This window comes from Geospiza fortis, unplaced genomic scaffold (assembly GCF_000277835.1).
Source record: "Geospiza fortis unplaced genomic scaffold, GeoFor_1.0 scaffold138, whole genome shotgun sequence".
Lineage (NCBI taxonomy): Eukaryota > Metazoa > Chordata > Aves > Passeriformes > Thraupidae > Geospiza > Geospiza fortis.
Genome location: NW_005054307.1, coordinates 7,255,557 through 7,283,346, shown reverse-complemented (window position 1 = coordinate 7,283,346; position 27,790 = coordinate 7,255,557). Strand labels below are relative to the sequence as shown.

The window sequence follows — 27,790 nt, the reverse complement described above, 5'->3', positions numbered from 1 at the left end:
ATCTCAAATGAAGGTCCTTTCTACTCTGAGGATATTAAAGCTTCTGCATCACTATTGATATATTTTGAAACACCCAAACGCAGCCCAAATTTGGGTGGTAAGATATCAAAATGCTATCAGATATAAAAAGTGAAATTGTTAATTTTGCAGCCTTCCTTTTACTGCAGGGGTTGGAATATTAGGGTGTTGTGGGAAAGCTTTTATGGTCTATAAACCCATTGCAAATATTTAGTGTGCTGGCAGAAAATGACTGCCAGCCACTGCTAGGGTGATTCCACTGCAGGAGTTTGACTGCCATTCCAAAGTGCAGTACTCAAAAGTGCTTTGAAATCCTGTGTAGATGAAAGGTGCCATGTGAATGTATCTTCTGTTCATCTGGTTATTTGTTCTGTTCATGCATATAGTGTGCTTCTGTTTTTTCCCTTTGGAGTGTGAAAACAGTTTGTAACATATCCCTCATATCTAAAAGGAGATATGAAACAGTAATAATACAACTAGAAGAAAAAAAAATACTAAATGCATCTGTATTTGAAAAATCTTAACAATTTTAAGAAAAAAGTAAACCAAGTGAAACCTTCCTCAATTAAAATCACCACAGATTAGTTTGTTGTGTATGGGTCATATATATGGCTGCAGATATTATTGGCAGAATACCTGCAGGTAGGAATGTATATTAAGTATGCCAGGTGGTTAATCATGTTGCAGCTTGTTACAAAAAAGCTAAAAACAAACCTCAAGCTAGAATCTGACTTGCTTGATAGGTTCAAACAACATCAACAAGAGTGTCCTATTATTATATGCCTGCCAGTATTATTTGCCTGCCTGGTTAGGAGGCAAAACCAACAAGACCTAACTACATTTTTCAAGGCAATTTGTGAGATTGACCTGTTGTAATTTCAATTCAATTTCTGTAGCTAAACAAACTGTTCTAGTTCAGCAGTCACAATTCGTGGAGTAACCAGGAACTTGAATTCAAAGATAACCCAGTATTGAAACTTCATTGCTAAACAGGCATTGAGTATTTTTAATTCTTTTAGTCATAATGCTTTTCCTGAAAAATAAGATATTTTTGAGAAAATCCTAAGCAAAAACATCTAATTGTTAAAAAAATGCAGAATACCAAAATATTTACTTTAAATATATTCCAGAAATATACTTCATTTAAATAAATTGTCATTTAAAAAACTCTCCACAATAGCATTTATTTCTGACATTTCAGATCTGTTGGTCTAAGGGCATAACACTTCTTTATTTTTAAAAGACTACCAACAATAGTTTCAACTGTCACAATATACCTACTGTATCGTTCTTTCATACCAAAAGTGTGATTTTAAAACATCTCAAGACTTTGCTTTCACTTGCATTGCTTAAATACAGCCTTGAATTCCAAATATGGCAAATTTGCTGTTTTCTAGAGGACTTGCTGTCAGCATAATACCATAGGCAAACCCTGTGTGTCTGGCTTTTCAGAAAGAGCAGATAATGTCCTTAAATGGCATCAGACCTCAGGAATATTGAGAAGCATACAGGTGCCAGGTGGCCTAGCAGCAGGAACAGTTGCAGTCCTGCTGCTCTGTACTTGATTTGTTCAGCTGCCCATTTTAGTAAATTTTCAGTTCACTAATAACCATGCTGAGTATTGTTGTTCTGTATTCCAGTCTGTTTGTCCTAAGAAGCTGAGTTGCATGCATGCCTTTCCTTTTACTCACTTGAGTTTGATTCACTGACTTGAACAGTTTTGTGTTAATGCATAGTAACACAATTGGATGTTGGTGAAACAGGGACTGACAGTCTAGTGTTGGTTTTGTTTGGGGTTTTTTATCTGATTTGTATTTTAAAAACAGTCTTGCAAGTATTATTGCAAGTTATTTTAAGTAGTAAGGGTTAGTGATTGTAACAAAAGTTCAAAGTTGAGTGTCAGAGTCCCTCAGCATACTGAAAGTATGTCTAAAATATTGTCTGTTAATATCTCCTTTGCTCTTGCACTTCTGCTTCTTTTTAATTAACACATTGTTTATCTTGTTTGTGTGAATTTTAGTATGCAGTATTTCCCTTTCTGTTTTTGTGACTAAGATGAATATTTTAATCATTTTTGGATTTGTCTTTCTTATTGTAACTGGTAACTGAGTTGCACAGCTTTTCATGTTTGCAATTGCTGAGAGTCTGTATGAAAAGTTAACTTTTTTTTTCCTCAGAGTCCTGCTCCTTATATCATGGTAGTGGTATGGGAGATGATGATATTAACATGTGGTCAGGAGCAGCAGGTGAAGGACTGCTGAGCCAACATCTTGCAGAAAGTGGGATGGAAATAGATCCCGAAAATGAAGAGCTCATTCTGAATATTAGTTCTCGGCTGCAGGCAGCTGTTGAAAAGCTTCTGGAAGCTATCAATGAAACTTCAAATCAGGTGGGGTGATATAATAGAGATCCACTTTAAATTCTGTGTCTCAGTTGGGCTTTTTTCTTTATTTTTCTTGTGATTGTGTTTTCATAAGCCTAAAACCCACAGGTTCATTTCGACAGCTGTAACAATGCTTTAGGTGCCTACACCCAAAAAAAGGATGCTCCAGCATGACTTTACTAATGAATTTACTTTCCTGCTTAGAAATCTGCTTTGGTCTGCAGAGGAAGCCTGAATTTGGGGCATTCTTACCAATGTAGGGCAATCTTTCATATCTCATACAGATCATCTGCATTCTGCTACAGCTGAGATGAGACAGGAGGTGTCAGAGCACATAGAGCTTGTGAAGAGGGAGGATTAAGGGGAACTGTGTCTGGTTCTCTTGACAAACATTTTAGTCAATTGACTAAAAAGGTGGAGCTCTCCTACTGTCTCTTCCAACTGTGATTTAAACATGGCCAGTTAAGTACATATCCACCTTGCTATCAGAAAAGGAGTCTGCACTCCAGCATTTGTGTGAGGTCTGTGATTCAGGAGTAGTACCCAGAAAAGAGGCAGTTTGCTATCGGAGTATTTTCTATGGTGGGATGCTAGTTGCTTGGAGTTTGGAGTACTTCCTTGTTAACTGAAATAGGAATTATATACCTCGGTCAGTTTAAATCATGCTGCTTTTATCATGTGCTTTACTTTTAGATTGTGTACATTGCAATTTGAAGGTGTCAAAGTGTTTTCCTTCATAGCTTTATAGCTGAGACTTTGCCAATACCAGCAAGAGTTATGGCTCAAACACATACAGACACATTTTCTTCATTAATACCTATTATACAAAGATGGATTTATCCCTGATGATCACATATGTTTGGCTTTTTTTTCTGAAGTTAATAAAAAATCCTTCTGTTTACACATTTTCTCACAGTATAAATATTGACACCTCTCTGGCTGTTCTGTAGAGGGTCTTCTCAAGTTTGTCTGCTTTGCAATGTCTGCTTATTGGATTATAAACAGTTCTTGTATATGCCATGGATATAAAGGTGACTTGAAAATTATTTTTAAATATTCAGAAACTGAATCCTTTATTTTTTTCCAGTCTGCAATATTTTATAATCTAAAACTGGGCAGGAAAGATTTTAACCTTTCCTCTAATCAGTTGTGTTTTGCATACAGACATGTACCCAGTTCTTCAAATAAACTTTAAAGAGTCAGAGAAAACCTGGCAAAATCTTCAAAGTAACTGTATGAGACCTGTCTGAACACACACTTTCAGTCCTGAAGTGCAGTTTGAAACTTGAGGCAAGGCATATGGTGGGTGTATTAATTCAAATTCCACCTGCTGGTGTTATGTGTAGGTAAATAAACTGGGCCACTCCCCTGAACTCTTTCAGTTGGGAGATACTAGCAGGAAGCCTTTAAACTAGCAGAGCTTGAGAAAGTTCTTCCTGTTGAATTAACTCCAGCAACAAGGATGACTGCAAATAATGACATAGCTGTATTTTTCTTTCATTTGCTGTAGTGGAGTTGGAAAATTTTTAGTTTCAGTTTTGTTAGCTTGCTTGTCTGCTGCAGAGTTCCTGTGGAGGTAGAAGAAAATTCTGCTTCCTTGCCATGGAAATTACTTGTCAGTTGCTATTGGAAGATTTCTGTTGCTTTTTGATGTGAAACTTTTCTAAGAAGGACTTTTTCAGGAGTGATCATATGAAGTTTTCCTTTACTTCTTTGTTTGGGATTAATCCACCCCTGAATTACTCAGCTTGAAAAGTGATCTGAGGCATCCTACTGATTGTGAGTAGGTTTGTTACCGACTGTGCTGGGATGTGTCTTCAGACTGTTAAACCTATGTGTTCTGTTACAAATTCCTGCCAGAAATTCCTAAAGCCAGCCTAGCTAGTGCCAAATACCCACAGGACAGTTGAGAATACAGCAAGAGCAGTATTTTTTGGAATGGATTCTTACCGCACCTACTGGGCATCTAATCTGTTTAGTGGTTTGTGGACTGAAGGCCAAGAAGAAGATACATACGAGGTTGAATCTCGTGTGCCTTTGCCATTTCCTTTTCCTTTCACCGAACACTTGGATGAGAATAATTCTGTAGTTGTAAATACTTCAATTTTTCACTTCAGCCACAAAAAAAATGGGCACATTTTGAAAGTTGTCTCTAAAATCTCATTGCCTACACCTCCCTATTCAGTAAGTATACAAGTTTTTAAAAGAAATTAAGCTTAAATAGAAGAGAATGCAGTGAAAAATTATATAAACTTGTCTCTGTTGTTAAAATTGTACTGCTGAAAGGCCCTTTTCCTAATCAGTTTTCACTGGGCACTGAAGTGGGCTCTTAATTATACAACTTTCTGGTCATTTCTAACAAAATAAATTTATCAGACACAGAAATATGTTAAATTCCAGATATTTGAGATCTCATTTTAAAGCACTTCAGTGTTACTATTATTACATTTCATTTTTCCCACTGAGTAATTCGAAGCGGGGAAGAGACTGCAGTCGAAGCTGTTCCCTTTAACTTTGGTGCACTGACTAGTAACAGTAACTAGCACAAGCTGGCAGCTTGCTTTCAGTGATCCTGTGGAGAAATTGTTGATCTTAAAAAATCATGTTTGTGTTTGTACTTCTTTTTGGTTTTGCCCTGTGATATTTTTAACAATACTTTTTGTTGTTATTACTGAAAAAACCTGGAGAATAGTTTTTGTTGTGAGTTTTAACTGAAAAATTTCATATTTTTGGAGGCCCTGTGATATTTTTAACAATACTTTTTGTTGTTATTACTGAAAAAACCTGGAGAATAGTTTTTGTTGTGAGTTTTGACTGAAAACTTTCATGCATTTCAGGAAGCCACTTTTACAGTTGTCTATGTATAGTAAATCTTAAAAAATCCTTTTATCCAAGGTGGTCTTTAATTAAGCACTTGAAAATACAAGGATAAAGGAAGGGTGTGCTGTGATTTTTAAAAATATCTCAAACTGGTGCAGATAGTTGCAGTATTTAGATCTTTCTTTAACTCTATTGTCAGAATAAATAATTAACATTAATATGTTAATGATGCCCATCTGAAAAGGAGTGCTGTAGAAAAGAAATTGAGCATTTAAATGCAATGTATTATAAAAGGGAATGTATTGATTATTCAAATTTTCTTTTCAAAGTGTAAATGGATAATTTTGTGTGCACTGTTCTGTTTAATGTTCCTTAACCCATTTTTCTGAGCTTTTTAAAGCAAACTCCTCATATTCATGATCTTAGCGGGACTTAGTGAGAAAGCTTTTATATTTTAAGAAATCAAGACACAGAATAATTTCTAGAAACTGTAGATGTTACTATCTTTCAAATACCTGCCAATAACTAGAATATTAAAAAGTAAAAAAAAACAAAAAACAAAAACAAACACCTAAAGGAGCAGAAAATATGTTTTGTGTAATCAAAACTTCTTACAATGTTTAATCTTTATGCATTATTTTCCTTTTGTAATTCTAATTTTAATTCATTTTGAAATTATCATTTTGGATATGTCTAAACTGTAAATATGCAATTTCACATGGCATGGTTTTCCAGTACTTTAGGATAGTGGCACAGTGAAACTGTGCTGCACCCGTGTCAATACATGTTAAATATTAACCCAACAGACAAGTGGAGAAAAATTATATAAGATCATTAATAATTCTGCTAGGTTGACACTGTTGAAAGAAGCATTGCTTTACTCCCTTGCTGATTGAAATGTGCAATACTCTGACAATTCACATTTTCCTGATGTTCTCATCAATCTTCCTGTTAAAGAGAAAAAGAGGAGAAGCAGCATTTCAGTCAATTTATAATAAGGCTTCTACCAGTTTTATACAATGTTTTTTGGCCATTCTAAGTGTATGGTGAGTGGTAGCTTCCTCATATTTAAAACTCATGTAAACAAAGGTGAATCTAGTGTAAACTCATAGATCAGGAATTACTGGAACAAAGACACGGATTTAGCCAGGTGGCTCATGGAGTTCACTGTTCTGACAAAGTCTGTTTGCTTTGACTATTATAAGTCAGTCTTCATCTTGTACTCTGCAAATGACTGTGCAATAAAGATTTTATCAAATGTTTAGTGAAGTTATGTGAGGCTTCCCATCACACTGTAAAGCAACTGTGCATTAAATAGGAGTGATAGAGTAGGTGTTTATCTAATTTCTGTATTTTTTTCCCTGTGATAGCTTGAACATGCTAAAATTACTCAGACAGAACTCATGCGAGAGTCCTTCAAGAAGCAACAAGAGGCCACAGAATTTATCAGGTATCAGGAAGAGCTACAAGAACGTCTCAATGAGGAAACCAAAGCTAGAGAGCAGTTGGCTTTGGAGCTTAGTAAAGCTGAGGGTGAGTAGCTTTTTTGGTGAGTTGTTGGACTTTGCACCTACTTACTTATTAATTGGGAAAAGAAATTGCAAATTTGATCAATTTCTTTGTAAATTTTGGAATGTTACCAGCCTTCTGGATAGTTATGGTCATGATGACCTCTGGAGGTCCCTACCAACATCAACCACACTGTGGTTCTATTTTCCAATTTTGACTCACTTATTGTCTGAAAATGTATGTGACAATATTAAAAATAATATATTGTGTATGTGTTTGGATCCTCAAAATTAATTTACTTCTTCATAACATGTTTGTGCAGACAAGCTTAAATGTTAACAGCTTAAAATCATAAATAGTTGTGGCTGGAAGGCACCTCTGGAGATCAACTCTTCCCACCCCTTGCTCAAAGCAAGATGAGGTAGAGCAGCTTGCCTAGGACCCTGTTCAGTCAGGTTTTGAGCATCCACAGCCTCTCTGAGTGGCTGTTCCAGTGTCCAGCTAACATCAGTGAGGGGAAAGGAAAAAATGCCAAACTTATTTTCATATGTTGAAGGGCAGTTTCCCATATTTCAGTTTGTGTCTGCTGCCTTTTGACCTTGACACAGAATCTTTATTCTGAATGTGATAATATCCTGGTGATTCAGTTTGCACTGTTTGAAGTGATCTTTTAAAAAGTGTAGTTGCAACTGCATTAAGGAAGCAATTAAAAATTACAGGGTCTCCCACTCTCCCACCGGGGGAAATCTAACAATCTATTGTGATATCAGGAAAATATGTTCAAATCTGATGGACACTTAATTTGTTCTCTTGTTTTGATAGCTCAATGTTTTGTAGCCACCCAACATTTGTGTCATTATATCTGATTAGCATCTAGAAAATAGGCAAAAAACACCTGCTCTATAGATAGGATCTCCACAGTAGTAAGCAGAAAGATATTTTTGATAGTTTTGAAGCTCAGCAGACTTCTGTTTCAAAGTGGGAGCATAGAGTGAAGTTTGATAGTCAAATGTTACTCCTAGAGAATGCTACCCTGCCAGGCTTCCTCTTCTTTTTACACAGATAATCCATCATGATTTCACATGCTGTTAATAACTGGGACACACATAAGCTGAAAAGCAGTGCAGGTTTCTAAGCCACATGTCTAAAATGTGGTGTGAGGGACAGTTGATGGCCTGTCAGTTCATACAGCATAAATATTGTCTATCAGCAACAGCAGTACTGGCTGCAGCAATTCAGTAGCTTTAGCAAAACCAGAAAGGATGAAAATTGATTTGAGAGGGAATGGATTAAAATCTGAAATAGGCATTACTACTTTTTTTTTTCAAAATTAAATAAGAGTAAGAAGAAATTGTTTAGAACATGTCTTAACATGCAAAATATTAAGAACTCTTCCACAAGATATAAATGACCTAAGAATTTATATTCGGACACAGATGGAGTTACAGAATGTTTAATATTGAAGAATTTCAGAATGTAGGCAGCTATATGCTGCTGCTTTCTTTGGAGGATAATATTTTGTCGTGATAGGAACTTTATTCACAAATCTTCAGTAAAATAAAGTTAAAATGCCTAAAATTTTAGGACAGAATGGCTTTGTTGATTTGGTTCATGAACAGTTCTAGAATATAAGAGAGAATTAGATGTTAGTGTTAGCCTTTGATAAATATACTGCACAGTTGTAAGTTAGGTGCATTTGAAATTAATGCACTTTTAAATGACTGGCACCTTTTTTTGTTGATGTTGATATGACAAAACAAAGATGTCATAGAACACTTTATTTGATTTGTGCCTATTGAACTGAGTTGTGAGCATACTCTGACAAACTACATTGTTTTATTGAATTCCTTAGGTAGGTATGCAGAGCAATGTCTTAGTTCATTATACATCTGATGGTACTCTGTCTTCTCTTGAGATTAAATGTGTCATTTGTGATCATTTCTTTCTTACCACAAAAAATGCTGCAGCTGAGACATTTTCTAACCTCTTGTGTTTTAGTGGTGTCAGATATGACTTACCTGATGTGATGGAAAAGCTAATGCAGATTTGTTCACTGAGCTCTGACAATTTTCATTACATCTCAAAAAAAAAAAAAAACTGGCAGAAGTAAATACCACAACTTGTGCTTTTAGCAGACTTCATAACTTTTTGTGGGAGTGTGTGTTCTATTTAACCTGGGAATGCGCTTTCAACTTCAAATCTATTGAGTATTCATTGTGAACAGCATCTGATATTGTGGGAATAACCACTAGAGTTTGCATTGTCTCAAAGTTTTGAAATGTTATAAATGATGTTACTCGTTCAGTATTTTCTGTTTCAATATCCAGTCCTTTATGTCCAGTCCTATGTGTTCTCTATGAATTCAAATATGGAAAGAAAAGATGGATCTGCATGGTTAACAAATGTAAACACCTTTAGTTTTAATACATTCTCAAGACGGGGTAAAATCCATTTTAATACTGACTCAAGACTGGATTTATAGTGATTTATACTGAATTTATTTCAATTTCTTGTTTCTCCTGTATTTATTACATACATATTTTCTTGCCTTTGGAGTTCCTGTTTGCTCCAGAGGTTTTGCGCTGAGTAGAAATTAAGAGCTATATTTGGTGTTCTGGTATCTTTCCTGTAATTTGTTCATGATGAAAGGATAGCAAGGGCAGGAGCAGAAATTGTCAGGTGTTGAGCATCTAAGATACATGTGCATGCATGTCAGAATACAATAGTGACTTCAACAAGAAAAAATTGGTTTTGATTGTCTATTACATCTGCCTCTGAACTGATGTTTTACAGGCCTCATTGATGGTTATGCAGATGAGAAAGCATTTCTGGAAAAACAACTCCAGGAAAAAATAGATGTAATTGACCATCTAGAGCAAGAGCTGCTGTGTACAGGTAACAAATTGCAGGAGTTAGAGGCTGAACAGCAGCAGGTGCAGGAAGAAAAGGAATTACTCTCCAGACAGAAGGACGCCATGAGAGCAGAGGCGGGGCCAGTAGAGCAGCGTATGTATTCATCACAATCTTTCTATGACATTTGCTTGTACTTCCAAAAAACCAATAAGTGGTCTTGGCAAAGGCTTCTCTCGATTGCCTTTGTGATTCTTAATAAAAATGTGATAGGGCCAGTTGTGATATTTTCACACCTGTTGCCTAATGTTAGCATGATAACTTGTCTTGATTTTTAAACACAAAATGACTGAATTTTTAGAAGTGTTGAGAAATTACAGTTGTTTGTTAAGCCAGAAAAAGCTTTGTCTCCAAATATCTGCTTTCATTTAGATTACCACTGGAGATGGAATAGCAACAGTGGATAAAAATACTCTCAATACTTTCCAAACAGACTTAAAGACAGACTAGGAAGCATACGTACGAGAACGTGATTGCACTACATGTGATAGCTGTATTTATTTTAGTCATGGAAGATAATTTTTTCTAATAAATTCCTCTTTCAGGAAAGAATAGCACAACAGTTCCATGATAAGGAAAGCCTTTTATCTACCAGTAATGAAAACTTTCAGCCCTGATGGTGAAAATTTCAGATATATACCATGTCAGTTTAATCGTAACTAACTGCTTACTTAAAAAAAGCATTTACCCTGATGAAGTAAAAGTGTCTTTTAATTCTTCCTTAAACTAATAACTGAAATTAATATTTCATGTTTGAGAGGGGAAGAAAATGAGAACTCTGGTGTTTTAAGAAGTACTGATCTTTCAAGGATTGAAGTGCTTACATTGTAAATAGCAGGATGAAGTAATAATTTTATCTAATTTCTAGAAGTTTATTCCAGTTTATAATGTTGCCATTTTTATAGATTGCACATCTTGTGTATTTGCAGTTTCCTGCCATTTTCTGTAACAGCTATATTTTAAGAACAACCTGCTGCTTCCTACTCTGTAATAAGGAAGATCTTTGTCTATGATTCCACTTTAGTTATTTTTTGTAAGGTTTAGGCTTCTAAATATAATAAAGTTATTTTCATGTTTAAGAGCTGTAAGGACAAACAATTCTATAAATATGTGTAGGTACTTATATCATGCATACCAAAATAACTTGTCACATTCCTTAAGTTATCTCAACAACTTTGTCATTAAATGCCACATCTATCTTTGGCTTCATTTTCTCTTACATTGTTGCACCACAAGAAAACTATAGCTGGCATGTGAATTACTTTGCTTCTTTTTTTTTGTTTTCTCTCTCTCTATTCTCCTAGGCCTAGTAGATGCTGCAATCGATGCAGCTTCCCAAGCAGGTGTGTTTGTATGTTGCATGGCCAATCTGTAACTGGGTGGAAGACTGACACGTACTGACACTGTTAATCAGGATTATTGGGCTTTTGGCTTACTGACGTTACTTGTCATTCTTACTGGCCTGCAGCTTTGATGTTGTATTTCATACTCAGTTCTACATTTTGCTAACAACATTTCTTATAATTTCTAAACATAATAAGCAAATTCATCAATAACCATCATCTTATTCACCTATGAATTACAGTTACTTAGATGGTATTTGAGAGATATTTTTGTAGTCTTTTATTTCTTTGTATTTCCAAATACAGCTGAGTCATTCACTGTGATAATTAAACATCTTATTATATTGATATATAATGGTTACCTAGAAATGAGAATTGGTTAAATATGATGTAAGATGATGGTGCCTGAAGGATCTTTCTTCTGTAGTGAAAGTAAATTTTATTGTTTCTGTCTAAATATCAATCCTGTTTTTAAGATTCTCCAAAAGTAAGTGCACTTTGTTTGGGTTTTACCTCAAGGGGTTCATGTGGTTATTTAATAGGCACTTCAGTGGGCTGTGGCTTAAGAGTCTTAGAGTGGTTTGGGGCTTTCCTGTATATGTGCTTGCTGGCTTTTTCATGATGACTCAAAATTGGGCATTCATGCAGTCACTGATTTTGCAAGCTCCAGTTGCAGGTCAGTAATTTTCCTCTCTGTCTCCCCAGCAACCTCGCTATGTCTTTCAGTATTTCCCTCAAATTATTTATATGTATCACGTTAAATAATGAAATCTGGGAGTGGATTGATTTTACTGGCAATGGGGATGAGAAGAGGGTTGGGTTTTCTGTACATCACTGTTAACTCCTGTGCTGACTCTAGCTGTGGTTTGACCCCATGCATTTTCTTTTCTTTCTAATTGTACAAAGACCTTTTAATTGATATGAAACTTAAACAGGGGAGTGCTCTGATACAACTTCAGTAACAGTCCTTTGAAGACTACCTAAAGGATAGTAATTTTAATACAAATTTGCTTCAGTCAGTATCATGATTATTTCTCAGAAGAAAATATATTTTCAAAAAAGGAAAAATAGTAAAAACCCAAGCCAGTTCACATCCTTCTGCAGATTACAGCATGGATACCTTGGGGAGTGGTTTTGCTTCATAACATTGCTTACTATTTGCATCTAAAAGTAATAATGCTTTTATTATACTCAGAATTACTGGAGGAAACAGAAAAGCTAATGAAGGAAAAAATTGAAGTACAACGTCAAGCTGAAAAAGAGTATGATGACCTTCAGAAGCAAGTGAAAGTCTTGGAAATAGACTTGGAAGAACAAGTCAGTCGTTTTATAGAGCTAGAACGAGAGAAAAATGCAGAACTAATGGACTTAAGGCAGCAAAACCAGGCCTTGGAGAAGCAGCTGGAGAAAACAAGAAAATTTCTAGATGTAAGTATGGTAAAAGGCAGATATCATCAAGATGTGGGGGTGGGTAGCATTGCTACTGAAGTTTCGTTCAGGGAGAAATGCTGATTTTTTCAGATTTTGAGCAAACATAGGTAGATGATAGCAAACATCAGCCATGTTTTAGGTTCCAGCCCAAGAATTTAATAACATTTTAAAAGTTGAAAATTAATTGGAAGTGCTTGCTTAGGACAGCTCTGTATTTAATGCAATTTATAGTTCTTTTTTTCTGATGGCTTTTCATAATATTAACCCATAGGTAATTTCTGGGTTTAATTTTGATTTTTTATTTATTTATTAAAGACAAATTGTAGGGAAGAAATAATAAAATATTTGCTTGCTGTCATTTGTGTGGTGTACCTGGAACAGAAGAAACAAACCTTCCATTTTTGTGAAATATTACTTGACATGTCTGTGCTGTGCTAATTTTTTGATTAAAAATATTAAATTTATTGCCCCAAATAATTAAGATGTTAGTGGTATCTGCAATAGGTTCTGCTACCTTATAAATTCTGATATTACTGTTACCAGCCTCACATGAATGCAAGTTAGAAGTGATGACACTTGGATAGTTTTTAAATCAAATGGTGTAGTCACATAATTTCTTAAATTTCAGGAGCAAGCTATTGACCGAGAGCATGAGAGAGATGTATTCCAGCAAGAGATACAGAAGCTGGAACAACAGCTTAAGATTCCACAAAGGAGTCAGCCTGTCAATGAACATCAAACCAGAGAGGTAACACATTTTGTTACTTGTACTCAGTGAATATAAATGACAAATTGACAGCTTTTAAGATACTATAATTAAGCTATTTTGTGGTGTACCTATTCTGCATCCATTTGCAAGCCAGGAAAATAAATGCCCTAAGATTGAAGGTGTTGCAGGAAAGTGGTGGAATGGTGTTTTGGGGGTTTATTTAGGTTGTTTGACTTTAGTAGCAGACATACAGAAACTTGACTTTCAATAAGTCTTTCTCCTATAACTTAACTTAAAAAATCCACTGTTCTCAAGAGTTTGTGGAAACATTCAAGCCTATTTTAGCAATTTTACATGTTCTTACAGGTTTTTTTGACATCCTGTTTTTATAGCACATGTACCCCACTGAGGGAATCGAGTTACTGAGGTTTAACACCTGTTGGCATTGAAACAAATGTCGTGACTGTAGAAGAGCAGCTTAAGGGAATCACAGAAAGCTCTTAGACTCAGCAAAATCAAGAAGTGTCAGCAGTGTAAATGCTATCTATTATAATGCTTTTGCAGATTTTTTTATGAACTGTCAATTAAATTACATTTTATTTTTTCTGAGTTTTCTTGTGTGCTGCTTTTTGATCAAGGCTGGTACTTCTGCATGATTTTCTTGCTTGATTTTCAGCATTAAAATGCCCTCTTTTACATTAGATTGTCATTTTCAAATCAAAGGTCTTACTGGAGTAGTTCAGTTGCTGTCATTCAATTCTTAAATATTAGCAGTATTTAGTATTCTGTATTATATTAAATAGTGGAAGGTATCCCTGCCTGTGGCAGGTGTGTTGGAACTAGGTGACCTTTAAGGTCCCTTCCAACCAAAACCATTTTATGATTCTAGGCTATAGTTTAGGACCTCAGACAGTAATAGGACATATATTTCTATATGTGAGATGAGCATGCCAAATTACTCACCGGTTTGGAATTTGCAGGTTTAGAACTGTTTCATTGAGTTTCTAAACACATTTTAGTACAAAGGTTTGTATGAAATATGACAGTGTTAATTTAGTACTGTGGGATATGGTTGTCATCAACCTCTGTGACCAGTGAATCATCTGGAATTAGCTCAGTACGTGTTAAACAGAATATACAGAACAATTCTACATCTGTTTCCTTCTGTTGCCAAGAGTGTGCACATTCCTCTCCTGCTGACATTTTACATAGATGAAGGTGGCTCTAGCACAATTAATTTTCCTGAATCCACGATGTTAATTTTCAGTTCATTTTGTTACATGTCTGTTTATTATTTTTGACATGGGTAGCATAGCCATAGAGTTCCTGGTTAAAATTCTCACATTAAAAAATTCTCCCAAGAACAGCTCAAATGTGATAGCCTAATAAAAATTGTCCTATTTGTTCAGAATCTATATATAAAAACCATCCTGATTTATATGTACATGTACACATATGTGTACACTCTTAAGGTGGCAGATATGCTACAATGGAAATTGAAAGCATGCTGTAAAGACATGCTTTAACTGTGATTAAAATTTTGAGATTTTTACTTGATATTTTAAATTAGAATTTTTAGTAGGTAGAAAGAGACAGTAAGGTAATGTCTGCAAGCACCACAGATGTAGGAGCTGTTTTAGATGTAGGCGATGTTAAATGTGATACTCTAGAAATTTTAGGTGGTATTTTCAATAATGTATTAGATTTACATTTATCTTATCAAAGGCAGTACATATTCTTACTATATGGTGTATTTTGATGTCACAGTGTTCCTTGAAATATTTTGTAAATATACATATTTTCATTATTTATAATGCTTTTGAGAGAGCTGTTTTATTTTTTGTAGTTGCATATTTTTTTTAAATCCTCTTCAGCTTTGAGGGAATGCCATGACCATTTTTGGTTGATAACTAAATTTGTTTCTTACTGTTGTTTCAGCTTTGTCAACTTATTCCAGGGAGGGCTGTCACAGAGTCTGCTCCAGACTTGATTTTTATTTTTCCATTTCTCTCTCAGGACTTTTCTGAGGTCACTTCAGACTGTGATGTTACTCATGGATGGATAACGTCAATAATACCATCCTGTCAGCTTTATGTTCTGGTCCTCTTCTCTCCTATCTCTTGAAATGCTTTGAGTCTTCTACCTTTTGGCTACATCGTAACTTCCTAATTGTAAATACTGAAATCAGTTTCTTGAGTGGGACAAAGATTACTTTCCCTGTCTCTTGCTCAATTACTCAGTCTTATCTCTGTACAAGATACTATGGATTTGTTATGCGTCTTTCTTATCTGTAATTTCAATTAATAATTTCTGAAATACAGCTAGAAATGGATAGATATTACTGTCTCTGCTACTTTAGTTAATCTTTTAATATGTTGCTTCTGAGATACATACATCTGACCTACTGAGATTCAGAATGTTCAATCCCCCATAGAAAGTGAATTTATTACATCCATGACATCTCTTTGGTCCCATTTAAGGAACACAGCAAAAAAACAAAGCTTCCTGTCTTTTGTGATTTAAGAATAGCTATTCTCTTCAATGTTAAAGATCCATTGAGTTTTAGGATATTCCTGTATGTCGCTAATTAGCTCCTTCTTTTGAATAATTTTGTCACAGATTTTTAGAACTATGATTTTCCCCTGAGGCAAATAGCTTCTTGACCATAGGGTCAAGACATTCCATCCATAGGTGTTAAAGGCATCATTTTAGTGGGCTGCATAGGGATGCTGTGCTGCTTGCTTTTAACTGACTGCAGAGTCTGAAGGCTTCAGAAGAGCAAGATGAGATCTAGAGAGTAGGCAATGTGGCACAGAGCATACCACTTCTTAAATAATGCTGTTTGTATTTGTTGGATGTAGTACCACAGTATTTGGACTGTATGTTCTGTTTCACCTAAGGAGTAGGAGTTTTGTTATGGTAGAAAAAGAGGAATATTTTCTTCCTGTCAGAAATGTTGCTATTGCTAGCCAACCCTTCCAGTGCAGTACAATATAATAATCTTGCCATCTTTTCCTCAGGTTGAACAGTTAACAAATCACCTCAAAGAAAAAACAGACAAATGCAGTGAGCTTTTGCTCTCTAAGGAGCAGCTTCAGAGAGATGTACAAGAACGAAATGAAGAAATTGAGAAGCTAGAATGCAGGATAAGAGAACTGGAACAAGCCTTAATCATCAGTGCAGACCACTTGCAAAAGGTATTGCTTGGTTGAAGTTTATCAAGGATTTGCTGCTTTCTTATTTTCTTGAGACAAAAATAGTGTGTTTTTTTAATCTGATAACTATTAGTATTATTTCTGTTTATAGGTGGAGGAAAGGAAACAGTTTGGCACCATCATAGTAAAGGGAGAGTTACCTCTTGAAGTACAACTGCAAGCTGAACGAGAAGCTGTGGACAGAAAGGAAAAGGAGGTAAAATGCCTGTGAAAATGTCCATCTTTCCACTTAGATCTTGGTTTGTCAGTTTTTGCTTTTTGTTGAGCTTAGTGAACTATACAGATGAATTTTTTACAGTTAGAGAGACAGCAGTCCAAATCCCTTTGAAATTCTCTCATGATCCATGATAGTTGTTGTTCTATGTTAATATTTATGACTTGCATGAGTGTTTCTGAAATAGAAATTCAGCCTAAGTAAGGAAAACTGATTTTTTTTTGTGGTGTTTAAAATTCCATTCAGTTTAAGTACTCTGAATATCACCAAGTACCCATTCTTTAGTTTGTGTATAGCCAACCAGTTTACTGTAGAGAAATTTATAGCATTTAATTTTTGGTATGGCTTCCTACTCCTTTTCCTTTTCCTTTTGTTGGAAATATAGGTCACAAACCTTGAGGAACAATTGGAGCAGTTTCGAGAGGAGCTGGAAAATAAAAATGAAGAAGTTCAGCAATTGCACATGCAGCTAGAAATTCAGCGGAAGGAGTCCACTACACACTTGCAGGAACTTGAACAAGAGAACAAATTATTTAAGGTAACTCTGCAGCAGAGAAGCCTAAAGATTTAGTCTCCTTCCTTCATAGAAATAAGTTCTTTGAAAATGCCAAGACATCAAATTTTTTCTCTTTCTCAAGTATTCCACCATTCAACTTGCCAAAATACTAAAAGGCTCATACGATTATTTGTCATTCCATGAAATTTGTGTATTTTAATTCCTACACTTGAAATACTCATACAAGAATATGCAGAAAATGCTGTATACAACTGTAAAATGTTTTTTGGGGGGTTTTTGGGCAGGATGAAATGGAAGTACTAGGACTAGCTATCCAGAAATCTGAAGATGCTGCCATAAAGGACCATCACTTAGTGGCTGGGAGGCTTGCTCACATCATGCAAGAAAAGGATCAGGAAATATATCATCTTCATGAACAAATAGCAAAACTGCAACAGCAACTTGAAGTCACAACTGACAACAAGGTACATACTTCCGAAATCCATTTCAGAGTCCTCTTTTCAGAATGCTGCTAGTTTGAAGGAAAAAAAAACCTCTGTCCCCCACCAGTTGTATTACCTTCTGTTGCCGCCTTAATTTAAAAATGCAAATGCTTCTATTTCAACAATGCTTTAAATTTAATCTCTTTTTCCTTTTTAGTCTCATTTATGACAGCTGCTTTTTTGCTTGCTTTTCTTTTTATTTATTCTCTCTTATTTCTGCTTGAGTTCTTGTCCTAAATTCTTCTTCATTCCTTGTTCCGGTACTTCTGAATATTTAATAGTATTTAGGTAGCTGAATTCAATCTCCACATTCATTTTAGCATCTTCCCTCGCATGACTTACATTCAGTGCTGCACTCCAGCGACATCTGCTGGATCATGTGAGATTTTAATGCATTTTTAGTAGTTACTTCTGAGCTCCATGAGCTTGTGTGAATGCTTTGTTCTCATAGTGGCGTTGGCAATATCTTTTATCCAATTTCAAGCATAGAGGTGCAAACAAAATGCTCTGTTTTATTAGAAGTAGAGAGAAAGAAAAAAAACAGATTTATCTTTTATTTACTGAGCTTTAACACCTGTAGCTTTCTGTTATTTTTCAACTATGTGGTTTTTTGATTATCAGCTTCATCTTTTTTTGGCTTGCTTTAATTTTATACAGATAAAACGCATTGATTTTTTCAGTGGCTGAATTTTGCATTCTGACTATTTTGAATGTTATTTATTAGTCATAAGCTTTCACTCAAAAGCAAGTTAAGAAGAGGATTTCTGTTATCCCTTGGTAGCTGACTGAACATGTAGACTAACATTCTACTATGACATATTGAATCCACTAAAATAGAGCTCTGAGTGAGCTGGATAATTTCACGGAGTCATTAGTTCAAAATTCAGTTATAATGAATCTCAGTGAATAATGACGAAACACTGGATTTAGGAAATATCCAGAATCCAAGAATCCAGAACAGTTCTGCTCTATACAGTGACCCCAGTAATAGATTTACAGTTCTTGCCTTGAGAAAAATACCTTGGATTCAGTTGTGATTCATTTTGATGAATTGGTTCTTCTCCTGTTACATGAAGCTTAATTTTCTTAATTTCATCCTCTGACTTGCTTTTATTTTCCAGGACATGAAATAATTACTCTGCTTGGTTATGAGAGCATTATTAAATATTAATAGATTATTCTTAGGTTAATCCCTTTTCTAAGTCCCTTAGACATCTTCATCCCACTAAGTGCTTTTCTTTTAATTACTGTATCTGCATTCTATGGGTCTTTGTTCCGTTATGTTATCAAGAACAGTAACTATTATGCTGAGTTGATAGCAGTCCCCAGGATCACTGTACCTGTGGCAGTGGGGTTGAAGCTATATGATCTTTAAGGTCCCTTCCAACCCAAGCCATTTTATGATTTTATGACTCATTCAGACTTTATTTAGTGTTTCTGAACTTCCTCTAGTCTGTGGATTTTTAAAATTAAGTTCTTGGTTGGCAAACCAGCCTTTCTAATTTGTATGGACACATTTATTTTTGTACATATTATACTTAATACAGAGTCATCCTTTTATTGTACTTCACTAACTAAGCATAGTGAAGTATTAAGTCATAAAGGAAAATTACATATTTGAGTAATGAATTTAATCATCTTTTCTGCATGTTGTTTTCATATTTGAAAAGACTCTAATAGAGTGCTTACCTATTTCAGATACCATAACTGATTTTATTTTATTATATGTTTTCTGGATTATTTTTGACGTATCTTCTTCTGCCTTCTGCATTTCCACTGTAGAAGCACTGTTCACTTCAGATCTCCAAACATTCGCTTTAAAAAAAAAAAAATTTGTTTCTTAGCCTTACCGCTTACAGTCTTGTCTGCCTTTATTTTGTCTTCATGAAGATAAATTTTTTGTCATTCTTCTACACTAAAATAAAATTTGCTTCCACTGCAATTTAAGAAGAAGGTTTTTAAATGGATTTTTATTCCTTTTGCGGAGACCTCTTTGTGTATTGAATTTAGAGTTCATCAACACCAGTCATTCCATTTTTTGTTTCTACTCTTTTATTAGAAGCCTATATAAAATGTCTTCTCTTTTCTGCATCATAAAGTCATCACCTTCGTACTTGATCAGTTACATAATTTTATAAATTTCTTGGAATTTTGATCCCCTTACACAGCGTCTAATTTCAAGTGTCTGTAGAAGTAATCTAGGAAAGAGTATTATTCTTACTCTCTTCATGTTTTCATGAGTCTCTAATTTTTGTTTGGATAGTCATATGCATTATCAAATAAATACTTCTGTAATTTTGTTTCCTTTTACTTTGATTTAAACTATGGCACAAATAAATGATTGTGCTCTGGGTCTACGTGTACTATTTGCCCTATGTGTTTGTGTGCACATGTGCATACATGTGTGCATGCACACATAAACACACAAACACATATTTAGGATTGTGACAGAAAATGTCACAGTCATCTGATAGGTGTTTTCAATGGTCTAAGATTAAAAATCATGTTACATTGGTATTTTTCAACACAATTATTAAAAGGTCTATTTGTATTTAAAATACATATTCATCTAAATTGGGTGTGTCTTATATAAGCAAGCATTTGCTTAAAATTCAGTGTTCCCTAGCTCTGTGAATGTTACAAGTGTTTTCAATTCATCTGATGCTTTAATACCTATTTTTCAATTCTTTAAGGTCTTGGGCTACTTTCTCAGTCCTATTTGAAGATGTCTCAATTCTCGTTAAAGCTTTAGAAGAGACATCACGTTAAGAAATTCACTGAGAACTTTCTTTCACAAGATCTTTCAAATTTTGATTAAACTGTTTCTGGGAAGTCCAGGACAAACATGATCTGGGTGATTTTGTTTGGCTTTTTTCCCCCAGGTTATTGAAGAGCAAAATGAGCATATACGAGAGCTTGAAGCCCAGGTAGAATGTCTGAAAAGTGATCAAGAACGTGTGAAGAAGAAAAACGATGAGGAAGTAGAGCAGTTGCATGATGTAATTGATAAGCTTCAGCTGGAGCTTGCAATTATTGAACAAAAGACGCCAACAGATGTTGCTGGATTTCAAGAAGATGCTGACAGTCCAAAACACATACTTGAAGTAGTTCTGGCAGAAAAGGAAGCTTTGGAAAAGCAAGTAGAAAACATAAGTGCAGAGGCGTCTCAAACAAAGAATGAGCTTGAGGAAACAAAGTTAAAAATGAGCCAGTTAAAGCAAGAAATAAGTATACTGAAAAAAGAGCATGCAAGAATAACAGAGAAATATAAGTGTGCACTGGTCCAAGGTGATAAGTCAAAACCAGAAGACAGGGGCAATGGAAAAACTGAACAAATGGCAGGAGACTTATGTCAGGAGATAGACTTGCCAGATCAGTCCCAGCTTAGGACTTCAGATGAGAATGCAAAAGTCACCATTAGCAAGATGGACATACAACTGCAGCGACTTCAGGCATGCATTAAGCAAAAAGATTCAGAACTGTGCCAGTGCTACAATGAAATAAAAGACATGGAAGAGCAAAGCAAGGCTGAAAAAGAAACGCTTAAAAAGAGGATATTAGAACTGGAAAAGACACTAATGGAGAAAGTTGCTGCTGCTCTTGTGAGTCAGGTTCAGCTAAATGCAGTTCAAGAGCAGAGAAGATTCATGCAGGAAATTCAGGAAGCTTCAGAGTGTGTGGATGAAGCAAGCAAGAATACCCAAACAGAGGGTTTGAGTGATAGAACTGAAAATGAGACAGAATCAAAATTATCACTCTTAACACAGAGGCTTAGTGAGATGGAAGACCAACTGGCAATGGTAAATCGTAGCTTGGAGCTAGAAAAAGAAAATGTAAAAGTTGCACAAAGGGAAGCTACAGTGAAAGAAGAGAGGTTCTTAGAGCTTCAGCAATTGCTAGAAGAGGTTAAAGAAAAACATAAAGGAGAGATTCAGCAATATATTAAGCAAAAAGAAATGCAGATGCATCAGGTAAATAGACGCCATTTTCTTTTGTTTTCACTAAAACCTGTTCTTTTATGTAAGTATAATGAATGAAATGGTTCTTAATGAGAATAACTACAGGCATATTCTGCTCTGTGTAGCACTTTCATTTCTATATTACTCCTACATTACAAAGAAGAGAAGGATGTTATTTTAGGAGAATCCCAATATCAGTTTCCATTATGTATTAAAAACACCTTACCTTTTCATGATTGTAAGGTGGTTTTGAATTTTGGACATAAAATTTCTTATTCCTAATTTGACTTGACATAGAATGGAATGTAGTACACTTTTACATGGTGTGGAGGTAGAGACATTCAAATTATAAAGTGTCTAAGACATACAGGACTCAGAATGGTAAGAGAAATTATACTGATTTTCTATACAGGTGTTTTTGGAAGTTGTTTATTTATATATGTTTTGATCTTGATTTGTTTTCTTGTTTTCCCACCGCAATTCCAAAGATATTTCCTTTCAGTGGCTTTTCCAATATTCATTTGTCCAGATTTCCATGCACTGGTGGTTTATTGCCTCTCAATTTAGAACCATCAGTCAAAATTGACTGTTTGATAGTCCAAAAATGGCCTTGATGTCTCTGAATGTGAGAGTTTTGGCAGTCATGGAACCCAGTACTGGACAAGAAAAGATTCTAAGATCTTTCATCCAAATACAAAATTAATGAATGCCATAATTGTCTTATAAGTTAAATAATATTATCAAACCTCATTTCCTGCTCTCTGTTAACCTTCCTCCCTGTGCTGTATGGTGTATCCAATTTATGCTGTATGATAGTCTTTCCTCCCATGGTCTTAAGTCTTTTGTTTTTTGAAGCTGTGTTAATCCAAATTACATACATTTGTTTTCCCCTTTGGTCTTTTCACTTTGTAAGTTGGTGTGAAAGTGATCAGTGCTATTAAAACTTGAATCTTTTACCATTTTCCATGTTTTGTGTTGCCATATAGGTAGAAGCCCAGCTCATGGAAAGTCAAAAAGAAAAAGTGCTTATCACTGAACTTGAACAAGTGAGAGAAGAGGCAGCTGCTGCTAAGGAAGAGCTGAACAGTTACAGAGAAAAGGCAGAAAAACTTCAGCAAGAGCTAACAGTAAGAACCAGAGTGTTCCATTTAAGTACAATTACTTAAATCAAATAGTTGTACCGGACTTACTGTTCAAATATGCATGCTATAGTTTGGGGCTTTTTATCCTTTACTGAGAATGTCACCAAGAAAAGCAGCCAGTCAGTGCCTACTTGTGAGTGGAACAGAGCTGAGGCTGTAGATCAAATATTCACTCATTGCCAAAGTACTCCTGTTTGACTGGAGTGCAACAGTGGGTCTAGAGCTGTAGTTCTTAGGAGATAATATGTGCTACCATGTGTCATAACTGCTTTAAAATAGAACTAAACTGATCTGTAATTGGATTTTAGCCTTTTAAGTATTTGGAAGGATTGCAGTTGAGATTCTCCATATTTACAGGTAAAAGAAGCAAGTCTGATACATCTTCAGGAAGACCTGTGCAAAGTGAAAGAGAACCTGGTTCAAGCAGAGGAGAAGCTTGCAAGTTACCTGAGAAAGAACAAAGAAATTGTGAAAACTGAAAGCAAGAAGGACGCAGAAATATCATGTGATTTGTCAGTCAATGAGTCTACTCTAACTGGAAACAGCTCCTCATCACAAACAGACAAGATTGAGGAAGTCTCACCAGTTCTTGTTAAAAATGCAGAAATCCAAATTGATTTGCAAAATGGATGCTCTTCAGAAGAGATTGCAGAGATTGTAAGAGAATTTACTGAAAAAATTGACCAAATGCAGGAACTCCATGCTGCTGAAATCATGGACATGGAGACAAGGCATATCTCTGAATCTGAAGCATTAAAGAGAGAGAAGTTTGTTGCAGTACAAGTATTGACTGAAGAATGTAATACTTTAAAGGAAGTCATAGAAACTCTACAAGCCAAAGAAGTACGTATTTTATTTTATAATTACTGAAATATTTCAGTTCAAGCTTTTGCTCTTGCTACAGAAATTTCCATTTAAAATCTGTAAAGTGTGAACCACCACATGCTCAGTAAAAAACTTCAAAGTATTCTAATGTTTCCATGGCCCTGAGAGAGATTGTGAACCCCTTTCTCAGCATTGAAGTTTGCAAGTGTGCTCAACTATCAGGTGTTTCCTTGTGCTTCTGCCTTGAACCTGCCCTGCTCTGGGAAATGTAGGTCACCCTGTGGAATGCCATCTCTCTCATAGTCAGTTTTATTGCTTTGATTGCAGGGGAATTGGTTCACATTATTTCCTGCTCCTTGAAAGTTTCTCCCTTGCTGAGAGTGCGTGAGGGGTTAAAGACTTGATTGTTTTCTTTTCTAAATACAGAGAATCCCAGTTTCTGGATTAGCACGTTCTCCACCACATCAGGCTAGAGATGGAGGTTCTAGTGGTAAGAGATTTTTTGTACAGATTTCAAACAGCATTATAAATTAAATCTGCTTTTTTGATATTAAGTTTACCATTAAAGAGTTTCTGTTCTAAGAAATAAAACAGCTACTGCCCAGCTTGAAGCAGAAGCCTGATGCACCAGCAAAAGGCTCTGGGCATGCCATGTCTGTTAATTTGGTAAAAAAGGAAAATGTCCAGAGCAGAGATGGATTTTAGTTGAGCAATCAGATGCTAATTATTTTCCTTTCCATTGGAGTTTCTGTATTCTTCTTAGCTATTACATGATCTCTTCAGCATAGCTTCATCATCTGCTGATAGTATTTAAAGCTACAGCTCCCTAGCAGTGGGAGATGATGACAGGGCTTGACTTCTCCAAGTGTAGTAAAATTAATTTGAGTGATCCTTGACATAGGCAATGCAAAGCATATTAACAGGGGTCATTTGGCACAAGTGTTTATGCAAGTAGTGGTTTGTCTTGTAAAACTAAATAAAGATTTTAAAGTTTGGTTGTGGTTTTATTTTTTAGTTTTGTTTTGCTGTTACTTCTCTGAAACAGAAAAAGAAAAACTATAAAACAGGTAGTCTCCAGGCTTAGAATGAACCCTTCGTGACATGGAACTGCCTGTTAAAACAACAGATAAAAAATACTTTTTTGATGCCTGTTCTTCAAAGCCTCCCAGTAATCCAGCTTTCATGTTTTTCTCTCCTTTTATTTTAGACTCCAGTTCAGACTGGAGTCAAGGAATGTATCTTGCTCAGACCCAGGGATCTGACACGATATCTGAAGGAATAGATGAAGGTGAAACTTCAACAGATTTACTCCCCCAAAAAATTAAGGTAAAATAGACTCGATCTTTTTTTTTTAAGGAACAAGAGTGATACTACTGAAAGTTGAGATTAGCTTCTGCTTGATCATTGATAACAGAGCCATTTAGATACCTTTTAGTGTTGACCATTTTAATACATTTTCTCACAGCGATGTGCATTTTTGCATTTTAAATTAGGCTAAATATGAGTTTTATATCTGTAGGCTTGTTGCCGGTTATGATTATGAGAAATAAAAATAGAAAATAGTTATAATTTATTGCAATTTAATTGTATTAACAATAATGTCATGATCACATATTACACAATTTTATGGATTCGATTTTTATAATTGTGTTATGAAAGCAATTTGTTTATTATAAACAGTAAGGGTATGATGCTTTAATTACATTTTTTAAAAAGTACTTTGTGACAAAGCCCTAGCTTCATAATAATTTCAAAAAGTGAATGGCTAAGCTCACCTGGAAGTCTTCCCAGGACTGTTTTGAAAATGTCAGTTTCCTTTAGTAGCTATTTTAAAAATAAAAAATTGATTTGACAGATGTACACTGGAAAATTTTATTTGAAACTGAGGAAAACTACAACTATTTAATAAGTTTCTATGTGACACATATAAAGGACTGGGTACTCTTCTGTCCTTGACATGAGAAAGCATGGTTTCCTTATGCTGATCAAATTAGAAGTACCAGTTTTCTAATACAAATTAAATAAGATTATAATTATTATTGTTGTTATTATTATATGTTGGTATTACTGGCATTTCTGGTTTCTTTTTGCTTTTATTGTAGGGTTTGCTGAGAGCAGTCCATCATGAAGGCATACAGGTGCTGTCTCTCACTGAATTTCCATACAGTGAAAAAGATCTGTCACCTCAAAAGCAAGAGCCAGAATCTTGGCTAGAAGAAAGAAAAGCTTTCCTAAGCACCATCTCATCTTTGAAAGACCTAATTGCAAAAATGGAAGTTCATAGAGAAGCTGAGGTATAAAAAATATTGTAAGATTCTATCTGAATAAAAAATAATTTATTATAGCCTTCTATAGCACATGCACTGTTCCTGTTTAAATGCTTAAATATCCTATTACAAGGTGAATTTTTTTTAAATGTGCCATTAAACTCCATATTGCACTTCATGGTATTACAGCTTATATTTGTTCTTCTGTGCACTGATAACTTTTGTCTGTATAGGTCCACTTTCTAAGAAGAATTCTATTTTGAAACATGTTCCAGTAGCAGTTTAAATATAATTTTTAATGTTGTTATTTATTGGCTCATTAATCAGTAATCTGTTAAAACTTTGCTTGTTAAATTACCCCAATTAGCCTCTTGGATATATGCAGGTAGTTTCTATTACTTCAGCATTTTCCTTAGCATGCTAAGTGGGCAGATGAACTTTGTGTCATTTAAAATGAAATCTTTTTCATACACTGTGTCTGCACACTACCACATAGCTTTGTAAGAGCCTAGGAAGAGACATGTAATGTAAGAAAAATTAAAGAGTAGTGTGATATAGTAACCTCAGTAGTAACTACACAGGGCTAAGTTTTCAGTTACAAAAAGCTACTTTGCCTTCATTGAAAGCAAAGCTAAAAGTTTATGATTTGTGAATGCAGAAAAATTTGTAATGTGTACAGTAAACACATCCATTTGGATGGATGAAATTTACACAATTTTTAATAAAAGCTAAACATTCCACTGAAAACACACACTATACATAGAAATTATAATGATGTAATCTTTCCATTTGACTCTTTAAATTGTTTTTATACCACTGCAGATCTATGCAAGTACTGAATCTCCTGAAGGTGCGTCAGACTGGCGAGGAGAACTTCTGCAAGCCATTCAGCAGCTTTTTGTGAGGGAACAAAGTGTTCTCCTTGCTGCATTTCAAACTGAACTTGCAGAAATGGGCACAAGAGATGCAGTGATGTTGATGAATCGGTTAGAGCACAGATTACAAGAGCAGGTAATATAAACTGTACTGTTAGTCAAAGTGTTTGTCTACATTAGATTTTAATTTTAAATTTATAAATCCATTATACGTATATGTATTAATGGTAGTTCTGACAGTCTAAGGATGAAAACAAAGTCAGACTTGCAGAAAGTCTTTTAAAAGAAAAATTATGTGGCATGGGAAAGAAACTTTTGGGTGCACAAGGTACAGAATATGTACAGCCTTCAGAGATCAATTTGCATTGAACACACTTGTCCTGAGCTTGATGTCATTAAGTTGATTAGAATTATACTACACTGTCTAAGAGAAAAGGTAGCTTGTTTATACAAAATAATTTGCAAGAAGAGAAAGTGTTAAGGCTGCTTTGGGACAGAGGGAAGTCAGTTATCTCCTCTGGAACATGGAAGGATTCATGAGAAAATTGCAGTTTGCCAGAAAAGTAATAGCAATTTTCAGTCTGTAATTTTGATGCCTAGAAGAGAACTAAAAAATAACAAGTAGTTTTTCCAAATATTGTAATACTGATTTCATTGAAGATATTTTGAATATATGTGGACTATGAATATATACATAAATGTGATGTCAACACCATAGTTATTCTCATAAAATCTAGAGTTTTACTTTGAAATGTTTCTAATGCTAATAGGCTACTAACCAGAGAGCAGCAATGGACAGTCTTCAGAATGCAGACAGAAGAAGTTTGCTGATGGAGATTCAAGTATTACATGCTCAGATGAACAGTAAGAAAAGTAACCCCAAGAGAGAACAAGAGATTGATTCAAAAAGCCCAGGTGACTTCTGTGGTAATATATGTCTGTTTCCAAATGCTTTCAGGGCAGTGTTCATAATGTTGTAAGTGACAAAAATGTGACTTTCTTTGGTCTCTGATTTTGATATACGTGTTCTGACCATGCATACTTTTCATCTTCTTCAATCTTATTTAACTACTTTTGCAAAAATTAAGATAGTCTGTGTTCCAATGACTTGTATCAAACTGAAAGTGATACAAAGTTATGTTCAATTGCTATAAAAATGGACCTTGAATTT

At 35.0% G+C, this 27,790-nt stretch overlaps 1 protein-coding gene across 4 annotated transcripts in view; it reads left to right on the top strand.

Moving 5' to 3' along the window:
- AKAP9 (A-kinase anchoring protein 9) overlaps window positions 1-27,790 on the top strand; it is a 106,760-nt gene that overhangs the window by 65,463 nt on the left and 13,507 nt on the right. For 3 of the 4 annotated variants that reach the window (XM_031066767.1, XM_031066766.1, XM_031066764.1), the window contains 18 exons: window positions 2,196-2,407; window positions 6,592-6,754; window positions 9,524-9,736; window positions 10,945-10,983; window positions 12,179-12,411; window positions 13,043-13,162; window positions 16,144-16,320; window positions 16,430-16,534; window positions 16,938-17,090; window positions 17,354-17,533; window positions 20,434-21,522; window positions 22,497-22,637; window positions 23,010-23,495; window positions 23,904-23,967; window positions 24,685-24,803; window positions 25,580-25,771; window positions 26,567-26,755; window positions 27,390-27,534. In XM_031066767.1, coding sequence (XP_030922627.1) covers window positions 2,196-2,407; window positions 6,592-6,754; window positions 9,524-9,736; window positions 10,945-10,983; window positions 12,179-12,411; window positions 13,043-13,162; window positions 16,144-16,320; window positions 16,430-16,534; window positions 16,938-17,090; window positions 17,354-17,533; window positions 20,434-21,522; window positions 22,497-22,637; window positions 23,010-23,495; window positions 23,904-23,967; window positions 24,685-24,803; window positions 25,580-25,771; window positions 26,567-26,755; window positions 27,390-27,534 — 4,020 coding nt within the window. The remainder of the gene's footprint in view (window positions 1-2,195; window positions 2,408-6,591; window positions 6,755-9,523; window positions 9,737-10,944; window positions 10,984-12,178; window positions 12,412-13,042; window positions 13,163-16,143; window positions 16,321-16,429; window positions 16,535-16,937; window positions 17,091-17,353; window positions 17,534-20,433; window positions 21,523-22,496; window positions 22,638-23,009; window positions 23,496-23,903; window positions 23,968-24,684; window positions 24,804-25,579; window positions 25,772-26,566; window positions 26,756-27,389; window positions 27,535-27,790) is intronic. The other variant, XM_031066765.1, reaches the window with a different exon arrangement.